Raw genomic sequence first — 20,749 nt, 5'->3', positions numbered from 1 at the left:
CTCCCTCCCTCCTCAGGTCGAACCACTGGCTGAGAATTCTAATGCTGGTACTAGGCCTCTACTCTTGCAGTTTCCATAGTTCTCGGCTGTATATGCTTAATAATGCAGGTGGCTACCTCCTTTCCAATTAACTCCATGTGAACATGAAGGAGAAGAGTTTACCCCATGCAGAATATGATCTAACTGTCACTACAACCAGAAAAAAGAAAAGCCCTTGAGTAAAAAGAGTTTAATCCCAGCACGTTCTGAAAGCTGAGTTTCCTTACTGTCAACCTCTCTGAAAACCATGGTGCCTTACGCTTCTACTTACACGTTTGTAGAAGACAACACCCGAATATTTCTGGCGTAGGTCTTCCACACCGTCATTCAGCATGTCAATCAGCGCGGATTCTTTAATGTTACTGCCATAGAGGTCTGTGGTGGAAAAATGAATGCAAGAAACAAAATGTAGAGCTTGATCAGGCCTCAGATACCACCGTGGAACAAACCTGCAGGTGAAATACTGACCTGCAAACCACCAAATCACTGATTGCAGAGCAACCCAGTCAGCAAAACCAGTTTAGCACACAGTCATGATCACAGCCAACATGTTCCCAAAAGCCATTGGCACTTAGTCTCCTTGTAATATCAATTATTTGGAGGTAAATTTATTATTATTATTAGCATTTGTATAGCGCTACCAGACGCACGCAGCGCTGAACACCTGACACAGAGAGACAGTCCCTGCTCAATAGAGCTTACAATCTAAAATATATAAAGTACTTCAGCATAGTGGGCTCTTATAAAGTCATTGACAGGTACAGACACATAGGACTAGATTAAAAAAACGGTGCCGAAAAAAAATCCATGTAGAGCGCTATTTTATAACTGGGGCTCTGAGTTGGGCGCCATTTATAGAATAGCGCTTAGAGTGGAGGAGTAGCCTAGTGGTTAGGGTGGTGGACTCTGGTCCTGGGGAAATGAGTTTGATTCCCACTTCAGGCACAGGCAGCCCCTTGTGACTCTGGGCAAGTCACTTAACCCTCCATTGCCCCAGGTACAAATAAGTACCTGTATATGTAAGCCGCATTGAGCCTGCCATGAGTGGGAAAGCGCGGGTACAAATGTAACAAAAAAAACTGATTTCCGTGCCAAACTTTGGGCGTGAGATTTATTAATTAATACTTGCTATACCATCTTTGCCAACCAGCAGTTCAAAGCAGTGTACAATACTCAAAAACATTAGTCAAAGTAAAGAAAGGGACTACAATGGTGGATAGGAAAGAACAGGAGGAATCTCGCACATGTGACATTGACATTACAACAACAGAAGTACAACAACAGAAGGGAGGGAAGAGAGAATAAGGAGGTAACAAGAAAGAGAATGGGACTTGATATACCACCTTTCTGTGGTTACAATCAAAGCAGTTTACATACTATATACAGGTGCTTATTTTCTACTTGGGGCAACGGAGGGTTAAGGGTTTGTCCTGCTTGTCTGTCCTAATTAGATTGTAACCTCTGTCGAGCAGGGACTGTCTCTTCATGTTCAAGTGTACAGTGATATGTACATCTAGTAGTGCTATAGAAATGATAAGAAGTAGTAAGTGACTTGCACAGAGTCACAAGGAGCTGAAATGGGAATTGACCCCAGTTACTCAGGATCAAAGTCTGCTGCACTAGCCACTAAGCTACTCCTCCACGAGGGAGAGGGCTTCCTCCAAACTGCAAAAACTGACACAACACTTAGAATGATAATGATGGAAAAGCTCAGGGCTGGCCCAAGGAAAGATGCCACCTGAGGTGGAGCTAGGATGCCCCCCCCCCGAGACGATGCCCTACTTCCTACCTCCAGCCCGTTCACGGCGTTGCCCTGCCACCGGCACCCGCCTCTTCCCTTTACTGCGGCTGCCTGAGCCTCTGACGAAACAGGAAGTTACATCAGAGAGGCAGCCACAGTAAAAGGAAGCGGCAGGTGCCAGCGGCAGGGCAGGGTATGGGAATTGCTGCCACTGCCAGGTAACGTCACTCCTATGGGCCCTGCTGCAGATAACTCGACCTAAGCTTTAGTAAAAGACCCCCTTAGTGAATGTCCCTGACCCAGAGGCATATCTGGACTTCGGCGGGAGGGGGGCCAGAGCCAGAGGGCACATTTTAGCCCCCCCCGGTGCCGCCGACCCCCCCCCCCCACCACTGCCGGAACCCCCCGCTGCCAACTTTGACCTCCCCCCTGCTGACGACCCTCTCCACCCCCCTCCCGCCGCCAACCCTCCCTCGCCGCCATTGCCTACCTTTGCTGGCGGGGGACCCAAACCCCCGCCAGCCGAGGTCCATCCATTGCAAAGCTGGCGGGGGACCCCAACCCCCACCAGCCGAGGTCCTCTCTTCCATTGCACCAAAGCTTCCTTCAGTTTCAAAATCTGAGTCTGACATCCTGCACGTTGTACGTGCAGGACGTCAGACTCAGAACAGGAAGCTTTGCTGCAACGGAAGAGAGGACCTCGGCTGGCGGGGGTTGGGGTCCACTGCCAGCAAAGATAGGCGACGGCGGGTTGGTGGCGGGAGGGGGTGGAGAGGGTCGTCGGCAGGGGGGTCCAGGGCCAAATCTACGGGGGCCCCCATGGCCCCACGCAGATACGCCCCTACCCTGACCTGCCCATGCTCCTCCTATGTTGCGCACTAAAAGATTTATGCAAGGATCTTTATAGAATAACACTGAGCATGATGCGTGCACAAATCCAAATTGTTTCCAATTAACACCTATAATTTTTTGTTAGCACCCAATGATTGGCACTAATTGGCTCGTTAGCCAATGTAATTACACGCATACAGTGGTGTGCTGGAGCTGGCTCGCGAGAGTCAGTTGTTAAGTTTTCCTGAATTTTGCGAGTTGGTTGTTAAGCCTGTTCCAACGCAGTGCAGCAAGAGGAGGAGAAAGAGATCCACGGCACAGCGGCTCACTTCCACCTCCTGCACAAGCTTAGACCCGACTGTTTATGTGAACCACGATCCCGCAGTCAGGTCTAAGCTTGCCCAGGAGGAAGAAGTGATCCACTGTACCGTGGTTCACTTCCTCATTGATGGGGGAGCTCAGCTGGGGAGAGGAAGAGAGAATGAAACAGAGGCTCTGCTGCGGCTGAAAACAAGATCACGCAAAGAAAAGGTGAGTGTCTTCTCATGCAGTTCCTCTAAATTGCTAAGAGCAGCCATAGTATTCAGATTCTCAAATTGTGTTACATTTACAGACTCCACTTGGCTTCGGTATTCACTGGGTAAATCTCTCTTATCTGCACCCTTCTCCTCCACCGCTAACTCCAGACTCCGTTCCTTTTATCTTGCTGCACCGTATGCCTGGAATAGACTTCCTGAGCCGGTACGTTAAGCTCCATCTCTGGCCGTCTTCAAATCTAGGCTAAAAGCCCACCTTTTTGATGCTGCTTTTAACTCCTAACCATATTCACTTGTTCAGTACCCTTATTTTATCATCATCACCTTAGTAATTCCCTTATCTCTTATTTGTCCTGTTTGTCTGTCCTAATTAGATTGTAAGCTCTGTCGAGCAGGGACTGTCTCTTTGTGTTCAAGTGTACAGTGCTGCGTACATCTAGTAGTGCTATAGAAATGATAAGTAGTAGTCGTAATAGTACAAATGACATCACACACATAGCATGAAACATTTCAATTGCATCCCATGGTTCCAAATGTGGCTGCTCTCTTAGGGACTCAGGGAAGTGGCAGGGAATCAGGCATAAAAGATTTAAAATACAATGTTTGTTGGTAAAGGATAAGTATTAGGGTTGAGATGATGTAAAGCTGTACATTTTTGAGCCTGCTCAGGTCTCTTCTTCAGGTGCTGAGGAAGCTTGAGGAAGGTGCCTACTGTAAATAGTTCCACATCTTCAATTCATTATCATCACTTTAAAACTGGTCAGTTTTGCAGATAATAATTACATGTTTTCATTCCACAACAGATTTTTTCTTGATAGTTACAAGCTCTCTTGAACAGTCCGTGTAGAGGGTGGAAGTGGCTGCAGCAAAGGAATGTTAAGAGCAAGTAATGGGTCAATGGGTCAAATGAGTTGAAAAATGTGCTGGTTAGATGGGTCATGAGTCTGTGTATTAAAAATGTGGTCCATCTTTTAAAATTAAAGACCTATATATTGAAGCTCAATTTCAAATATTACCTCACAATTATCTATTACAGTGGTCATTTCTAGGTGGGAACAGTTAGGAATGGCTTTCGCATATTTAGCAAGGTAGCAGAATGATTGAGAATAGCATTCTCCTTGTTAAACAGCTACAAAGTTAATTGTCATTGATTATATTCAATATATTGTAGGTGAGTCATGGATAACGGATCACGTAATTGATGAGTCATGAGTCACTGGATTCATGGGCAAACAGGCAGTGGGGGATTGGGGGCAGAGTAAAAGAATGAATCATGAGCTGGGGAGTGGGAACTGGGACATATTGGGGGGCGTTTGGGGCAGACAAAAGGGGTGTGTCATGGGGAGGGGTGTTTCACGGGGTTTCCTTCCTGTTGAACGCAGTAAGGGAATGGCAGTGATGCTCTGGGTGTGCCAGGATTTTTATTTTTTGGGAGAGCCTGTTAAACATTTACCAGCACACCACTGCGTGCATATCTCAGAATAGCGTGCAATTCTGTGCACGCAAATTTACAGGCCATTTATAGAGCCTGGGAGATAGCACTTACAATATGGGGCAAGTCTACAACTGGGTACCTCCATTTAGGTGTTCCATGGACGCGTGGTAGGATCTTATTTTATAACGGCACCTGCGCACTTAGGATTCATCATAGAATATTAACATAATCTAGGATTAGTACCCCTAACATGGTTTCCCTGCAATATTAGGGTTAGGATGATTATGTTAAATTTAGGAAGATGTTAAAAACTTTTTTATTTACAAAATATCCTGAGAGAATCAAAGGCCAAAGCTGTCGCAGCTGTGTGAGGGGGGGGGGGGGGGGGGGGGCAAGGCCTTTTTCAACAAAAACGCCTGATGGAGGAGCAAAATAAACTCTGGTGAAAACCCCTCCCCTGCAACGGAGGTTGCAGCCATGGCACCTGCACCACCGCCCACAGTGCCTGACGGCCCCCCCGACTCCCCTACCGGCGGAGAAGAAGCTTTACCCAAAACCGCTACCGGAGCTGGCTCTGCAACCGATTGCAAAATGGCGTGAGAATCGCCAGGCTCTGAGTGGGAAAGCATGTTCTCGGGGGGGGGGGGGGGGGGAGCACCGCTCCGTCGAGTCCCGCCAAATCAGCATACCCCGCGCTGCAAAGGCCTGCCACCGAATGCCATTTCCCACATCGGGAACAGTGTTTTACCGCCTCCGCTGCCATCACCCGTCCCCGAATAGGAACCCAGCAGGACTTACCCCGGACCGGGAAAGCGCGGGAACTGACAGCTGACTGGACCGGGAAAGCTGAAGAAAAAAAAACCTCTCCGACTCCACTTCGAGGCAGGCTCAGACAAGCAGGCAACAGAAAACAGGACTCGGACAGCAGTAACAACAACAACAACAACAACAACAATCATTTCTAAAGCGCTACTAGGGTTACGCAGCGCTGTACAATTCAAACATAGAAGGACAGTCCCTGCTCAAAGAGCTTACAATCTAAAAGACAAGAGAACAAACTAAGGACAAGTGAACAATCTAGAGGACGAGTGAACAGTTAATCTGATAGGGTGGATAGATTGGGGTATTTTATATTTCTCGAGCGGTTAGGCGCCGAAGGCAGCATTGAAGAGGTGAGTTTTAAGCAGAGATTTGAAGATGGGTAGGGAGGGGGCCTGGCGTATGGGTAAAGGAAGATTATTCCAGGCATAGGGTGAGGCAAGGCAGAATGAGCGGAGCCTGGAGTTGGCAGTAGTGGAGAAGGGTACTGAGAGAAGGGCTTTGTCCTGTGAGCGGAGGTTGCGGGCGGGAACATAGGGGGAGATGAGGGTGGAGAGGTAGTGAGGAGCCGCGGCGTGAGTGCATTTGTAGGTAAGGAGGAGGAGCTTGAATTGTATGCGATGTCTGATCGGAAGCCAATGAAGTGATTTGAGGAGAGGGGTGGTGTGAGTATAATGGTTTTGGCGGAATATAAGACGTGCAGCAGCGTTCTGAATGGATTGAAGGGGGGATAGATGGCAGAGTGGGAGGCCGGTGAGGAGTGAGTTGCAGTAATCGAGGCGAGAGGTAATGAGAGCGTGGACGAGAGTTCTGGTGGTATGCTCAGAGAGGAAAGGGCGAATTTTGCTGATATTGAAGAGGAAGAAGCGACAGGTCTTGGCAGTCTGTTGGATATGCGCAGAGAAGGAGAGGGAGGAGTCGAAGGTGACTCCGAGGTTGCGGGCAGATGGGACGGGGAGGATGAGGGTGTTATCAACAGAGAAAGAGAGTGGAGGAAGAGGAGAAGTGGGTTTAGGAGGAAAGACAAGGAGCTCGGTCTTGGACATGTTCAGCTTCAGGTGGCGGTTGGACATCCATGCTGCAATGTCGGATAAACAGGCCGATACCTTGGCCTGAGTCTCCGCAGTGATGTCAGGTGTGGAGAGGTATAGCTGGGTGTCATCAGCATAAAGATGATACTGAAAACCATGAGACGAGATCAACGAGCCCAGGGAAGAGGTGTAGATTGAGAAGAGAAGGGGTCCAAGGACAGAACCCTGGGGAACTCCAACAGATAGTGGGATGGGAGTGGAGGAAGATCCATGGGAGTGTACCCTGAAGGTGCGGTGGGAGAGATAAGAGGAGAACCATGAGAGGACACAAACCTGCAAAAACACTTCCCTGTGCTTCTCTGTTTTTCTTTTTTTTTTTAGTGAGGAGGCAGAAACAAACAGGGAAGGAAAGGAACAGCAAAAGCCTGTTCAGAGGGAATTTAAGGTGCAGCAGGGACCCAGAAACTGCGTATGCTGCCAAAGAGGACACCACCAGTCCGCCACCCTGGCTCAAACTGGCCACCGGCCCAGGAGCACCCTCAGAGGCCTTGGGCCCAGGAGCTGGAGAAAAAGCCACCCACCACCTGATGAGATAGAGACATACTAACTGAGGAAGGAGCTGGCCGTCTGGCATCACTGCCTGTAGTTTGTTTATCTCTATCTCCACCTGCTGGTAGGCAGACTTAACCCACTAGTTCCGGAATTTGTCTGCTGCAAGTGACAAGGAATGAGGCATTATGACATCACAGTATCAGCTCTAGTTACCAGAGACTGAAACTCTTTGCACTAAGGGGGGAAGTTGTCAACATGGGCTTCTGTTAAGACAGGTTATTTTACCACAAGTCGTGCTATTTTATGCAATGACACTTAATTACTAATAACTGGGGTTATCAGTAAAATAGCATATCTTAACAATTAGCCAACATTGATAACTTCCCCCCTGAGTCATCTTCTTGGATGTCGAATTGTTTTGGCTAACTGTTGAATATTGCACTGGAAAATGTTGGTATGAGAACAATATATTACAGAGGTATTTTAAGGATAATTTCTAGATGCATTTATAGCCTCATTCTATGAAGACCATTTTATTACATTGTACCCACTTTCTGCAGTTCCTATTTGAGATTTCTTAATTCTTCTTTCAGATTCTATTAGTATAATGCTTTGATCTCTGGCCCTTTTCCTTTCAGCTGTTTGGTCATGGATTATTCTTATCTGCCTTGATCATGGGAATCCCTGGAAAAGCAAGCTATACATGTCAGATTAAATTAAATGTAATTAATTGGTTTACAAAAATGTATAGTCAGCCAATACAGGAGGAAGTTCTTCTCATGGTGAATTAACATTTATTAGTCAATTAATTAAGGGGCCCTTTTACTAAACGGCATTAAGCCCTAATGTGTACTTAACGTGGGAAAAACTGGCTCCCACAAAATACTGTAACACGTTTTGCAATATTTTGCCTATTTGCGAATGCCAACTGGCATGTTAGCTATTTTTTTACAAATATTCTTTGGAGGAGGCATGCCAGGGGTGGAGAAAGAGCATAAGTACGTAAGTATTGCTACACTGGGACAGACCAACGGGCTCATTTTCGAAAGAGAAGGATGCCCATCTTTCGACACAAATCGGAAGATGGACGTCCTCACAGAAACATCCAAATCGGTATAATCGAAAGCTGATTTTGGACATTCCCAACTGCTTTCCGTCGCAGGGATGGCCAAAGTTCAAGGGGGTGAGTCAGAGGCATAGCGAAGGCGGGACCTGGGTGTACTTAATACTTGGATGTCCTTCACCCATAATCAAAAAAAACAAGGACATCCCTGACAAACACTTGAACGACTTTACCTGGTTGTGTTTTTCTTACGACCAAGGCACAAAAAGGTGTCTGAAATGACCAGATGACCACCAGAGGGAATCGGGGATGACATCCCGTTACTCCCCCAGTGGTCACTAACCCCCTCCCACCCTCAAAAAACATCTTTCAAAATATGTCATGCCAGCCTCAGATGTCATACTCAGGTCCATGACAGCAGTATGCAGGTCCCTGTAGCAGTTTAGTGGGTACTGCAGTGCACTTCAGGCAGGCGGACCCAGGCCAATCCCCCCCCCCCCCCCCACTTGTTACACTTGTGGAGGAAACCCACCACAAACCCACTGTACCCACATCTAGGTGCTCCCTTCACCGGTAAGGGCTATGGTAGTGGTGTACAGTTGTGGAGAGTGGGTTTTGGGGGGGGGGGTTGGGGGGCTCAGCACACAAGGTAAGGGAACTATGTACCTGGGAGATATTTATGAAGTCCACTGCAGTGCCCCCTAGGGTGCCTGGTTGGTGTCCTGGCATGTCAGGGGGACCAGTGCACTACAAATGCTGGCTCCTCCCACAACCAAATGGCTTGCATTTGGTTGTTTCTGAGATGGACATCCTTGGTTTCGAAAATCTCCGAAAATCAGAAATGTCCATGTCTAGGGACGACCAAATTTCAGGATTTGGACGACCCTGACCGTATTATCGAAACGAAAGATGACGTTCATCTTTTTTCGAAAATACGGGTTTCCTCGCCCCTGGATCGGGACGTTTTGCGAGGACGTCCAAATCAAAACTTGGATGTCCCTTTTGAAAATGCCCCACCAAAGGTCCTTCAAGCTCAGCATTCTGTTTTGATCAGTGGCCAATCCTGGTCACAAATACCTGGCAAGATCCCCAAAAAGTTCAATACATTTTATGCTGCTTATCCCAGAAATAAGCAGTGGATTTTCCCCAAGTCAATTTAATAATGGTTTATGGACTTTTCCTTTAGGAAGCTGTCCAGACCTTTTTTAAATCCCGCTAAGTTGACCGCCTTTACCACATTCTCTGGCAATGAATTCCAGAGTTTAATTACATGTTGAGTGAAGAAAAATTTTCTGTGATTCATATTAAATTTACTACTTTGTAGCTTCATCGCATGCCTCCTAGTCCTAGCATTTTTGGAAAGAGTAAACAAACGATTCACATCTACCCGTTCCACTCCACTCATTATTTTATAGACCTCTATCATATCTCCTCTCAGCCATCTTTTCTCCAAGCAGAAAAGCCCTAGCCGCTTCAGCCTTTCCTCATAGGGAAGTTGTCCCATTCCCTTTCTCATTTTTGTCGCCCTTCTCTGTACCTTTTCTAATTCCACTATATCTTTTTTGAGATGCGGTAACCAGAATTGAACACAATATTCGAGGTGCGGTTGCACCATGGACCGATACAAGGGTATTTTAACGTCCTCACTTTTGTTTTCCTTTCCTAATAATACCTAACATTCTATTTGCTTTCTTAGCTGCTGCCGCACACTGAGCAGAGGGTTTCAATGTATCATCAACAACGAAACCGAGATCCCTTTCTTGGTCAGTGACTCCTAACGTGGAACCTTGCATTAAGTAGCTATAGTTCAGGTTCCTCTTTCCCACATGCATCACTTTGCATTTGCTCACATTAAATGTCTTCTGCCATTTATACGCCCAGTCTCCCAGTCTCGTGAGGTCCTCTTGTAATTTTTCACAATCCTCTTGCGATTTAACAACTCTGAATATCTTTGTGTCATCAGCATATTTAATTACCTCACTAGTTACTCCCATCTCTAGACCATTTATAAATATGTTAAAAAGCAGCAGTCCCAGCATAGACCCCTGGGGAACCCCACTATCTACCCTTCTCTATTGAGAATACTGACCTTTTAACCCTACTCTCTGTTTTCTATCCTTTAACTAGTTCTTAATCCACAATAGGACACTACCTCCTATCCGATGACTCTCCAATTTCTTCTGGAATCTTTCATGAAGTACTTTGTCAAACGCCTTTTGAAAATCCAGATACACAATATCAACTGGTTCACCTTTAACCACGTTTGTTCACCCCTTCAAAGAAATGTAATAGATTGGTGAGGCAAGATTTCCCTTCACTAAATTCATGTTGGCTTTGTCTCATTAATCCATGCTTTTGAAACACTAACCAGCTAGTGCGTTTGCATTAGATTTGCATTACAACGTGCTAACTGGCTAACACAGACTTAATGTGGGAACACTTTCTGCTTGCTAAACAGGCAATGGTAAAGATTCCCATGTTAACTTTTTAGAGTACTGAGGCCCAGATGCACAAAACCTAACGAGCCTGCAAAGTGGTTTTTATACCAGTTCTAGCCGGTCTAGCGAGCAAGGAGTAAAACAAGACATGCACAAAGGGGTTCTCCGAGCTCTTTTCCTATCATGGTAGCAGCTAATGAAAACGGAATGCAAAGCTATTATAATGAGCTAATTACTATAGAAATGTGCACAGCCATTTTCCGACCCGATGCACGGAAGTAGTCCCTAGCTTTATCGTGGAAAGGTTAACAGGAGGTCTGGAGCTGTTGGTCCTGACAGCTCCAGACCTCCCGTTAAATTTGAGTGAGCTTCGTACAACAAAATATCAGGGCAGGGGGACTGCTTTTAACCAGAACACTAAAAAGTGTGACAAAAATCCAACTTGAAAGGGTGTAGGGAGCTGGTGAGTCCCTGCAATGGGAGGAAACGATCCTGCTTCAGCTGTCTGGGTCCAGGCACAGATGAGGGAGAGCTGCAGAAGTTCTTGTGCTGCTGCTGCCCTATTCTGCCCCCTGGCAAGGAAGCAGGGGCGGCAGAAGAGAGAAGAAAACCCTGGAGCTCACTAGCGAGAACCTGGGGGTGGAGAGGCTGCTCTTCCTGAGGGCTGCAGGTGTTTCAGCTGTCTCCTTCCTCCCACCTTTTGCGCTGAAGAAAGTGGCAGATTGCTAAGACTCCCAGCATCAGCGGAATCCCCCCCCCCCTTCAAAAGACTGCAGGCTCCTGTCTTGTTTTTGAAAAGAAAAAAAAAAGCTACGCTGGCTCTCATACATGCAGCTTGTCTGCGTGTATAAGAGCCATCTGTAGCATGCACAGAGCAGCCACACTTAGTGATGGGCTGCTCTGCGTATGCTTAGCTGGCCGACTGGCTTCCCCACTATCGCATGCAAATGAGCTGGGTAGCAAAAGCAACGAGCAGCTCATTTGCATGCGATTCTCTTTGGGAATCCATCTGTATTTTCAAATCTGTAATTTTTACCGATTTGAAAATACGAATGGATTCTTAACGGTGATCTTAATGTATCTGGGCCTGAGTATTAATGCAAACATTAGCGCACAACCTGAAATTCAGACAATGGAAAATGCCATTCAAAAGGGCTGTGTTAAACCTGGGCTTAGTGTGCGTTAAAATCCCACATCAGAACACGTTAAGCAGAGACTTCAGCACACGTTAGTAAAAGAGCCCCTAAGAAATTAGGCTCTAGATGTGAGTTAAGATTACTGTCTGCTCTTTTTCTACTGTTATGTTGCTGTGTCTATGATCTAAACATGTTTATTTTCCATAGACAGATTCTCACCCAACAAACCCCTGCCAATGAGGACCTAGAAATATAAACTTTAAATGTTGGCTTCAAGTTTCAAGATTCCCATCCTACTTTTATCAGGAACTTTCAGAACTTCCCAAAATGCCACAACAGTGGTAGCCATGTCACAGTCACATCCTCTCTCTCCACCGAACCCCGAATAGTGATGCATGGAGACCCTCCCCAATATCACATGCCCACCTCCAGCGACTCACCGTACTTCCGCCCCAGGTATCTCAGAATTGTGTTTGACTGATACAGAACAAAATCTCCGTCTTTGAATTGTGGCAACTGACCAAATACCTAATGAATAAAGAACATCAAAAAGGAGAAGTCACAAACCAAGGAAATAAATTAGAAAAACCTCAGTGGGACGAGTTCCCAGGATAGAACCCAGGGGGCCTGTGATTACTATTCCCGCTAGCCAAGCCTCCAGGAAATTATCCATAAGAACATAAAAGTAGCCATACTGCGTCAGACCAGTGGTCCATCTAGCCCAGTATCCTGTTTTCCAAACAGTGGCCAAGCCAGGTCACAAGTACCTGGCAGAAACCCAAATTGTGGCAACACTCCATACTACAAATCCCAGGGCAAGCAGTTGCTTCCCATGTCTGTCTCAATAGCAGACTATGGATTTTTCCTCCAGGAATTTGTCCAAACCTTTTTAAAACTCAGATACGCTAACCGCTGTTACCACATCCTCTGGCAAAGAGTTCCAGAGCTTAACTATTTGTTGAGTGAAAAAATATTTCCTCCTATTTGTTTTAAAAGTATTTCCATGCTATCCCCACCAGTTGAGCCCCCAGGAAATTATCCATGGCACTGGGATTACCTATCCCTGCTGGCTTAGTCCTCAGGAAGTGCTCTGAAGTCTGTATTATAAGCCTAGGTGATACCAGTACTTTTTTCACTCTGTCTTATTACTCACAGCTGTTTTTTTGAGGTCCACTTCTCCAGCAAACCACTTCTGGAATGACACTACCTCTTCCTTCCACTCGGCGCCCTGGTCCGCAAGAAGCAGCCGCATGGCTTCCGCACGTCCTGTGGGTTGAGAATAAAATATGTTAGTGACCCCGTTCTATCACTACAGCCTCATGAACTCTATGTGCACTCCTCAGGGTTTGTAAGAAACCCAGTAACTGGTCTGGAACTTCCAGCGACACAATTTATTTTTTTAGGTGTCTCGTCTGTCCAAACTATTCCTTGGCATTTCCTGCTTCCTCTTTTTTTTTTAATCTTTTCTCCTCTCTGCTGCTCCACCAGGAGCATCCCAAGTTAGAATTGCACCTTGTGTAACATGCCTCTAGCATCTCCACTCTGCCCACTGCAATGCAACCATCACAGGGGAGACAATGGATGAGGAGTGATTTTGTGCCCATGTCTCCCTTGTGCTCTGTGTGGCCACACCGCATCTCCTTCACGGCATACCCTTAGCACCTCTTACTGTTCAGTAGAGATTCCCAAAGTAGTGGCAGTTATCTCCCCCATTCTTCCTGAGCCTAAGTGAATCAGCTTGCCTTCATTTTAAAGGGGAAGGAGAACCACTGTATAAAAAAAAAGGTAAACTATTATGGTGAGATGCTGCTGTTAATTTCACTAGTTCCCTTCCTCAACTTGAGCTTGAAGAACCTTCCAGATAAAGCCCACCTATATGCAGGGAAAAACTAGGAGAGTCATTCTCCATACATTACACAATAGACCACACATACAGTATAAAAACAACCAACCAAATAAAATATACAATACAATCATTACAAAAAAACATTAACTTGTCCCAAGTAAACCAAAAAGCTTCTTGCATTTTTCTAAAGATCAAATAGTCCTGCTTAGCCCTAAGAGAAATGGGAAGCAGATTCCATAACCTAGGTTTTGATGTAGAAAAGGCGCTATTCCTTGTTGTAGGTCAGGTGTGGGCAACCTGCAGCCCATGGGCTGAATGTGGCCCGCCATTGAATTTTATGTGGCCCATGAATCCATGGGAAGTATACACAGAAAACATTATTAACCAGAGTTTTGGTGGTTTTAAATACTGTATTTCACAAATATTCCAGAATAGCCGCTCCAGCAGTTTGTTTCCATCATTTTTACTTAAATTTTTACTTATTTATTTATCACATAGACCTCTGTGCATTTTCAGTTCCAACATTATGCAATGTTGCAGTCCACTAGGAATAGGAGCCCTCTCTGTATAAAGGTTTCCTATCCCTGTTGCAGACAAATGTGCCACTTTTAAAGGAAGGACTGTTATCTGGAAGCTGTCAGCCAAATGAAGTGCTCATTTTGGAAAATGCGATATTTTTTAGTTTGGCTTTTCCGGAACCGTAGGTAACTGGGAGACATGTGCAGACACTGGCATAGGTGATTGTTTCTAAGTTGGATATTATTTATTATTATTATTAGCATTTGTATTGCGCTACCAGACGCACGCAGCACTGAACACCTGATACAAAGAGACAGTCCCTGCTCAAAAGAGCTTACAATCTAAATAATACAGACAGTTACGGGTGAGGGAAGTAATGGGTGAGAAGGGAGGAAGGGATAAGGGGAGGGCAATTGTGGCTAGGAGCTAAAAGCAGCAGTGAAAAGGTGGGTTTTCAGCATAGATTTGAAAACAGGTAGAGATGGAGCTAGATGTATAGGTGCGGGAAGTCTATTCCAGGCATAAGGTGCCACGAGAGAAAAGGAGCGAAGCCTGGAGTTAGCAGTGGAGGAGAAGGAGGACAACAAGAGAGACTTGTCCAGTGAGCGGAGTTCACGGGGAGGAATGTAGGGAGAGATGAGAGCAGAGAGGTAATGGGGGGCTGCAGAGTGGATGCATTTAAAGGTCAGTACGAGAGTTTAAACTGAATGCGGAAGCGGACAGGGAGCCAGTGAAGTGACTTGAGGAGCGGGCTAGTGTGGGTATAACGATTCTGGTTGAAAACAAGTTGTGCCGCAGAATTTTGGACAGATTGGAGAGGAGAGAGATGGCTGAGCGGAAGACCAGTGAGAAGTAAATTGCAATAGTCCAAGCGAGAGGCAACAAGAGTGTGGATAAGGGTTCTGGCAGCGTATTCAGAAAGGAAGGGGCGAATTTTGCTAATATTGTAGATAAAGAAGTGACAGGTTTTGGCGATCTGTTGAATATGGGCAGCGAAGGAGAGAGAGGAATCAAAGATGACTCCAAGGTTACGAGCCGAGGAGACAGGGAGGATGTGAGAGCCATTAACAGAGATAGAGAAAGGGGGGAGAGGGGAGGTGGGTTTAGGGGGAAAAATGAGAAGTTCCGTTTTGGTCAGGCGACCCTCAGGGGGAGGAATGCTGGCTTCGGCCTAACCCCTGGTAAGCCTTTCCTCAGCTGAGAGGTGCCCAGCTCTACCACCGGCTGCCTTTCAGGTGCTGTGGAGGACTCTTTGTATCTAATCTTTTTCCAGTTGCTAAAGTACCTTAATCGTTTATGGCCCCTATTCACATTCTCTTCCTAGCTCTGTCCCTTCCTAATCTTTTCCCTCACCCCCTACCTCTCTCCGCTACAGGAACTCACTTCCCATCCATTGACTTCATCACCTCACCTTCTCCTACCCTCTTCCTCCTTCTTGGCTTTTAATCTCCGTCTCTTTCTTCCCTCCATTTTGCCTTCCCCATTCCACCTAAATACCTCTCGCCTTCGACGCCTTCGTGGCCACACCTCTCCTACTCTCCTCCGCTCTCTTTTACTCCTTCTCTTACTCTCAGCTGGTGACATCAATCCCAATCCTGGCCCTCCTCACCAACTATTATCCAAACTCTACAGATCTCACCGTGACCTCTCTAACCTCATCTCTATTCCTCTACTCCCCTCCTCTTCTCTGCCCTTCTCTTGCGCCCTATGGAATGCCCGCTCTATCTGTAACAAACTCCTCTATATCCAGGACCTCTTTATCTCACGTCACCTCCATCTGCTCGCCATAACAGAAACCTGGCTCTGCCCTGATGACTCTGCTTCAGTCGCAGCCCTGTGCCATGGCGGTTATCTATTTTCACATACTCCTCGCCCTGCTGGCCGTGGGGGCGGTGTTGGACTACTTCTCTCTCCCTCCTCCAGATTTCAACCCCCTCTTCCACCTCAATCTCACTGTTTTTCCTCCTTTGAAGTCCACTCTATCCGCCTTTTCTCTCCTCTGCCTCTTCGAATAGCGGTCATTTATCGTCCCCCTGATAAGTCCCTTTCATCCTTTCTCAGTGACTTTGACGCCTGGCTTGCCTTCTTCCATGATCCTTCCTCCCCCTCTCTCATCCTTGGTGACTTTAATATTCCTGCTAATGATCCTTCCAACTCTTATATTTCCAAGTTACTCGCTTTAACGTCCTCCTTTAATCTCCAACTATGCTCCACCTCCCCCACTCATCAAAATGGTCACTGTCTTGATCTCATCTTCTCCTCCAACTGTTCACCTTCTAGTTTCCTTGCCTCTGATCTTCCCTCCTCTGATCACCATCTTATAACTTTCACACTTAAATCTCCTCCCTCCCAGTCCCGTCCTATCTTATCTAATTTATCTAGGAATCTTCACGATATTGACCCTTCATCTCTATCCTCCCATGTTTCAAACCTCCTCTCTACTGTGGCACCATCCACGTCTGTCAATGAGGCTGTTTCTTCTTACAACAATACTCTATCCTCTGCCTTAGACACTCTTGCACCTTTGATGACCCGCCCTGTAAGGCGTACAAAACCCCAACCTTGGCTGACTTCTAATATCCGCTACCTACGTTCCTGTACCCGCGCCGCCGAACGCCTCTGGCGGAAATCTCGGGCCCTTGCTGATTTCTTACACTTTAAGTTCATGCTGACCTCCTTCCAATCTGCTCTTTTACGTGCCAAACAGGATTATTATATCAAACTGACCAACTCTCTTGGCTCTAATCCTCGACTTCTCTTCACCACATTGAACTCTCTCCTCAAGGTGCCCCCTCCCCCAACTCCCCCTTCATTATCTCCTCAGACCCTTGCTGAATTCTTTCACAACAAGGTTCAAAAGATAAACCTTGCTTTCTCTACCTCACCACCTCTCCCTCCACTAGTCCGTTCCCCTCTCTCTCCTTCCCCTCATTCCCTTTCCTCCTTTCCTGAAGTTACTATTGAGGAAACTACACTTCTCCTTTCTTCCTCAAAATGTACCACCTGTTCCTCTGATCCCATTCCCACCCACCTTCTTAATGTCATCTCTCCTGCTCTTATTCCTTTTATCTGTCACATTCTCAACCTCTCACTTTCCACCGCGACTGTCCCTGCTGCCTTTAAACATGCTGTGGTCACAGCTCTCCTTAAGAAGCCTTCACCCTTCACTACCGACCCATCTCCCTCCTTCCTTTTCTCTCCAAATTACTTGAGCGTGCTGTTCACCGCCGCTGCCTTGATTTTCTCTCCTCACATGCTATTCTTGACCCACTACAATCTGGTTTTCGCCCTCTCCACTCAACCGAAACTGCGCTTACTAAAGTCTCCAATGACCTATTACTGGCTAAATCCAGAGGTCAATATTCCATCCTCATTCTTCTTGATCTTTCCGCTGCTTTTGACACTGTCGATCACAGCATACTTCTCGATACCCTGTCCTCACTTGGATTCCAGGGCTCTGTCCTTTCCTGGTTCTCTTCCTACCTCTCCCTCCGCACCTTTAGTGTTCACTCTGGTGGATCCTCTTCTACTTCTATCCCTCTGCCTGTCGGTGTACCTCAGGGTTCTGTTCTTGGTCCCCTCCTCTTTTCTATCTACACTTCTTCCCTTGGTTCACTAATCTCATCCCATGGCTTTTCCTACCATCTCTATGCTGATGACTCCCAAATCTACCTTTCTACCCCTGATATCTCACCTTGCATCCAAACCAAAGTTTCAGCGTGCTTGTCTGACATTGCTGCCTGGATGTCTCAACGCCACCTGAAATTAAATATGACCAAAACCGAGCTTCTCATTTTCCCCCCCAAACCCACCTCCCCGCTCCCCCCGTTTTCTATTTCTGTTGATGGCTCTCTCATTCTCCCTGTCTCCTCAGCTCGAAACCTTGGGGTCATCTTTGACTCTTCTCTCTCCTTCTCTGCTCATATCCAGCAGATTGCCAAGACCTGTCGTTTCTTTCTTTACAACATCCGTAAAATCCGCCCCTTTCTTTCCGAGCACTCTACCAAAACCCTCATCCACACCCTTGTCACCTCTCGTTTAGACTACTGCAATCTGCTTCTTGCTGGCCTCCCACTTAGTCACCTCTCCCCTATCTAGTCGGTTCAAAACTCTGCTGCCCGTCTCATCTTCCGCCAGGGTCGCTTTACTCATACTACCCCTCTCCTGAAGACCCTTCACTGGCTCCCTATCCGTTTTCGCATCCTGTTCAAATTTCTTCTACTAACCTATAAATGTACTCACTCTGCTGCTCCCCAGTATCTCTCCACACTCGTCCATCCCTACACCCCTTCCCATGCACTCCGCTCCATGGATAAATCCTTCTTATCTGTTCCCTTCTCCACTACTGCCAACTCCAGACTTCGCGCCTTTTGTCTCGCTGCACCCTATGCCTGGAATAAACTTCCTGAGCCCCTACGTCTTGCCCCATCCTTGGCCACCTTTAAATCTAGACTGAAAGCCCACCTCTTTAACATTGCTTTTGACTCGTAACCACTTGCCTCCAACTACCCTCCTCTCTTCCTTCCTGTTCACATTAATTGATTTGATTACTTTATTTATTTTTTGTCTATTAAATTGTAAGCTCTTTGAGCAGGGACTGTCTTTCTTCTATGTTTGTGCAGCGCTGCGTATGCTTTGTAGCGCTATAGAAATGCTAAATAGTAGTAGTAGTAGTAGTTGGTCATGTTGAGCTTTAGATGGCGTTGAGACATCCAAGCAGCAATGTCAGACAAGCAGGCTGAGATTTTGTCCTGGACCGAGGTTGAGATTTCAGGGGTGGAGATGTAGATCTGAGAGTCATCAGCGTAAAGATGGTACTGGAAGCCATGGGATGAAATCAGGGTGCCAAGGGAAGAGGTATAGATGGAGAAGAGGAGGGGTCCAAGGACAGAACCCTGAGGCATACCAACAGAAAGCGGGATGGAAGTTGAAGAGGATCCACCAGAGTGAACACTGAAAGAACGAAGTGAGAGGTAAGAGGAGAACCAGGAAAGAACAGGGCCCTGGAATCCAAGCGAGGACAGCGTATCCAGAAGTATAGTGTGGTCAACAGTGTCGAAAGCAGCAGATAGGTCAAGAAGGATAAGGATAGAATAGAGACCTCTGGATTTAGCCAGTAGTAGGTCATTAAAGACTTTGGTAAGTTCAGTTTCAGTAGAGTGAAGAGGGCGAAAACCAGATTGGAGTGGGTAAAGAATAGGTTGCGAAGAAAGAAAGTCAAGACAACGGCGGTGAACGACACGTTCCAGTAATTTGGAGAGGAAAGGGAGAAGGGAGATGGGGCGATAGTTGGAGGGACAGGTAGGGTCAAGTGAGGGTTTTTTTAAGGAGTGGAGTGACCACAGCATGTTTGAAGGCCATAGGAACAGTTGCAGTGGAGAGTGAAAGATTAAGGATGTGACAGATGACTGGGATGATAGTAGGAAAGATAGTGTTAAGTAGATAAGTGGGGATGGGATCAGAGGAACAGGTAGTACATTTGGAGGAGTAAAGAAGAAGGGTAGTTTCCTCAATAGACACTTCAGAGAAGGAGGAAAAAGAAGGAGAGGAAGGAGAGTAGGGGGTGAGGACTAAGGGAGAGAGAGGTGGGGAGGGTTTGGATGAAAATTCAAGGTTAATCTTACGGATTTTATCGTGGAAGTGCTCAGCTAGGGTCTGAGGAGAAAGAGATGGGGGAATTGGGGGTGGAGGTACCTTGAGAAGAGAGTTCAGTGTGGCGAAGAGGAGTCGAGGGTTGGAGTCAAGGGAATCTGTCAATTGGGTGAAGTAATCCTGTTTGGCAAGTGAAAGGGCAGACTGGAAGGAGTTAAGCATGAATTTAAAATGAATGAAGTCGGCAAGGGTGCGGGATTTAAGCCAAACCTTTGGTCTGTTTATTTTGTAGTTTTATTTATTTTATCAATGATTCTATGCTTTTTTATATAGCTGACAATTTGATTTTATTGAGTTAGAAAAGTGGCACATCAAATAATCTAAATAAGAAGGTAAGTAAGTAAGTAAGGCAGGCTGAGAGAAGTAGATCTTTCCCCTATCAATGCCTTGAACAACATGGCACAGAACTGAAGGACTGAGTCAAACTGAGTATCACGTAGGATTAGCTCTGCAATCTCTACTGCCAACACTGCTCCATAAAGTTTAAGTCTTGGCATAGTGAGGGTAATCTATAACACTGTGCCTATATTTAGTGCATATATTGGACTCAATGAATAGTTAAGCTCTGGAACTCTTTGCCGGAGGATGTGGTTTGGACAAGTTCCTGGAGAAAAAGTCCATAGTCTGCTATTGAAACAGACAAGGGGAAGCAACTGCTTGCCCTGGGATTGTTAGCATGGAATGTTGCTACTCTTTAGGATTCCAGAATCTTGTTGCTCTTTAGGATTCCAGAATCTTTCCATTCTTTTGGGTTCTACATGGAATGTTACTACTAATTGGGTTTCTGCCAGGTACTTGTGACCTGGCTTGGCCACTGTTTGGAAAAGAGGATACTGGGCTAGATGGACCATTGTTCTGACCCAGTATGGCTACTTTTATGTATTCTTATGATTCTGTAAATGGCATCCAAATTTGGACTATTCTATAAACGGTGCTCTGAGTTGGGTATTATTTATAGAATAGCGCATAGTGCTGGGACTGGGCATGAGGATTTACACCAACTGAAACCTGGTGTAAATCTTTGTGCATTATGTTAGGCGCAAATCCCCTGAATTCTATAATACTGCACGCATTTTTAGTAAATGCCCCTGACCTGCTCTGTGTCTGATTT

At 46.2% G+C, this 20,749-nt stretch overlaps 1 protein-coding gene across 1 annotated transcript in view; it reads right to left on the bottom strand.

Annotated features, from left to right (window-relative positions):
- Positions 1-20,749, bottom strand: part of LOC115456755 (glutathione S-transferase P 1-like) — a 46,838-nt gene that overhangs the window by 7,834 nt on the left and 18,255 nt on the right. The window contains exons 3-5 of the mRNA XM_030186031.1: positions 12,775-12,887; positions 12,062-12,149; positions 311-414 (exon numbers count right to left, since the gene is read on the bottom strand). Of these exons, the coding sequence (XP_030041891.1) occupies positions 311-414; positions 12,062-12,149; positions 12,775-12,887 (305 nt within the window). The remainder of the gene's footprint in view (positions 1-310; positions 415-12,061; positions 12,150-12,774; positions 12,888-20,749) is intronic.

This window comes from Microcaecilia unicolor, chromosome 1 (assembly GCF_901765095.1).
Source record: "Microcaecilia unicolor chromosome 1, aMicUni1.1, whole genome shotgun sequence".
Taxonomy (NCBI): Eukaryota; Metazoa; Chordata; class Amphibia; order Gymnophiona; family Siphonopidae; genus Microcaecilia; species Microcaecilia unicolor.
The sequence above is the reverse complement of the archived record's forward strand: the minus strand, read 5'-3'. Positions and strand labels throughout refer to the sequence as shown.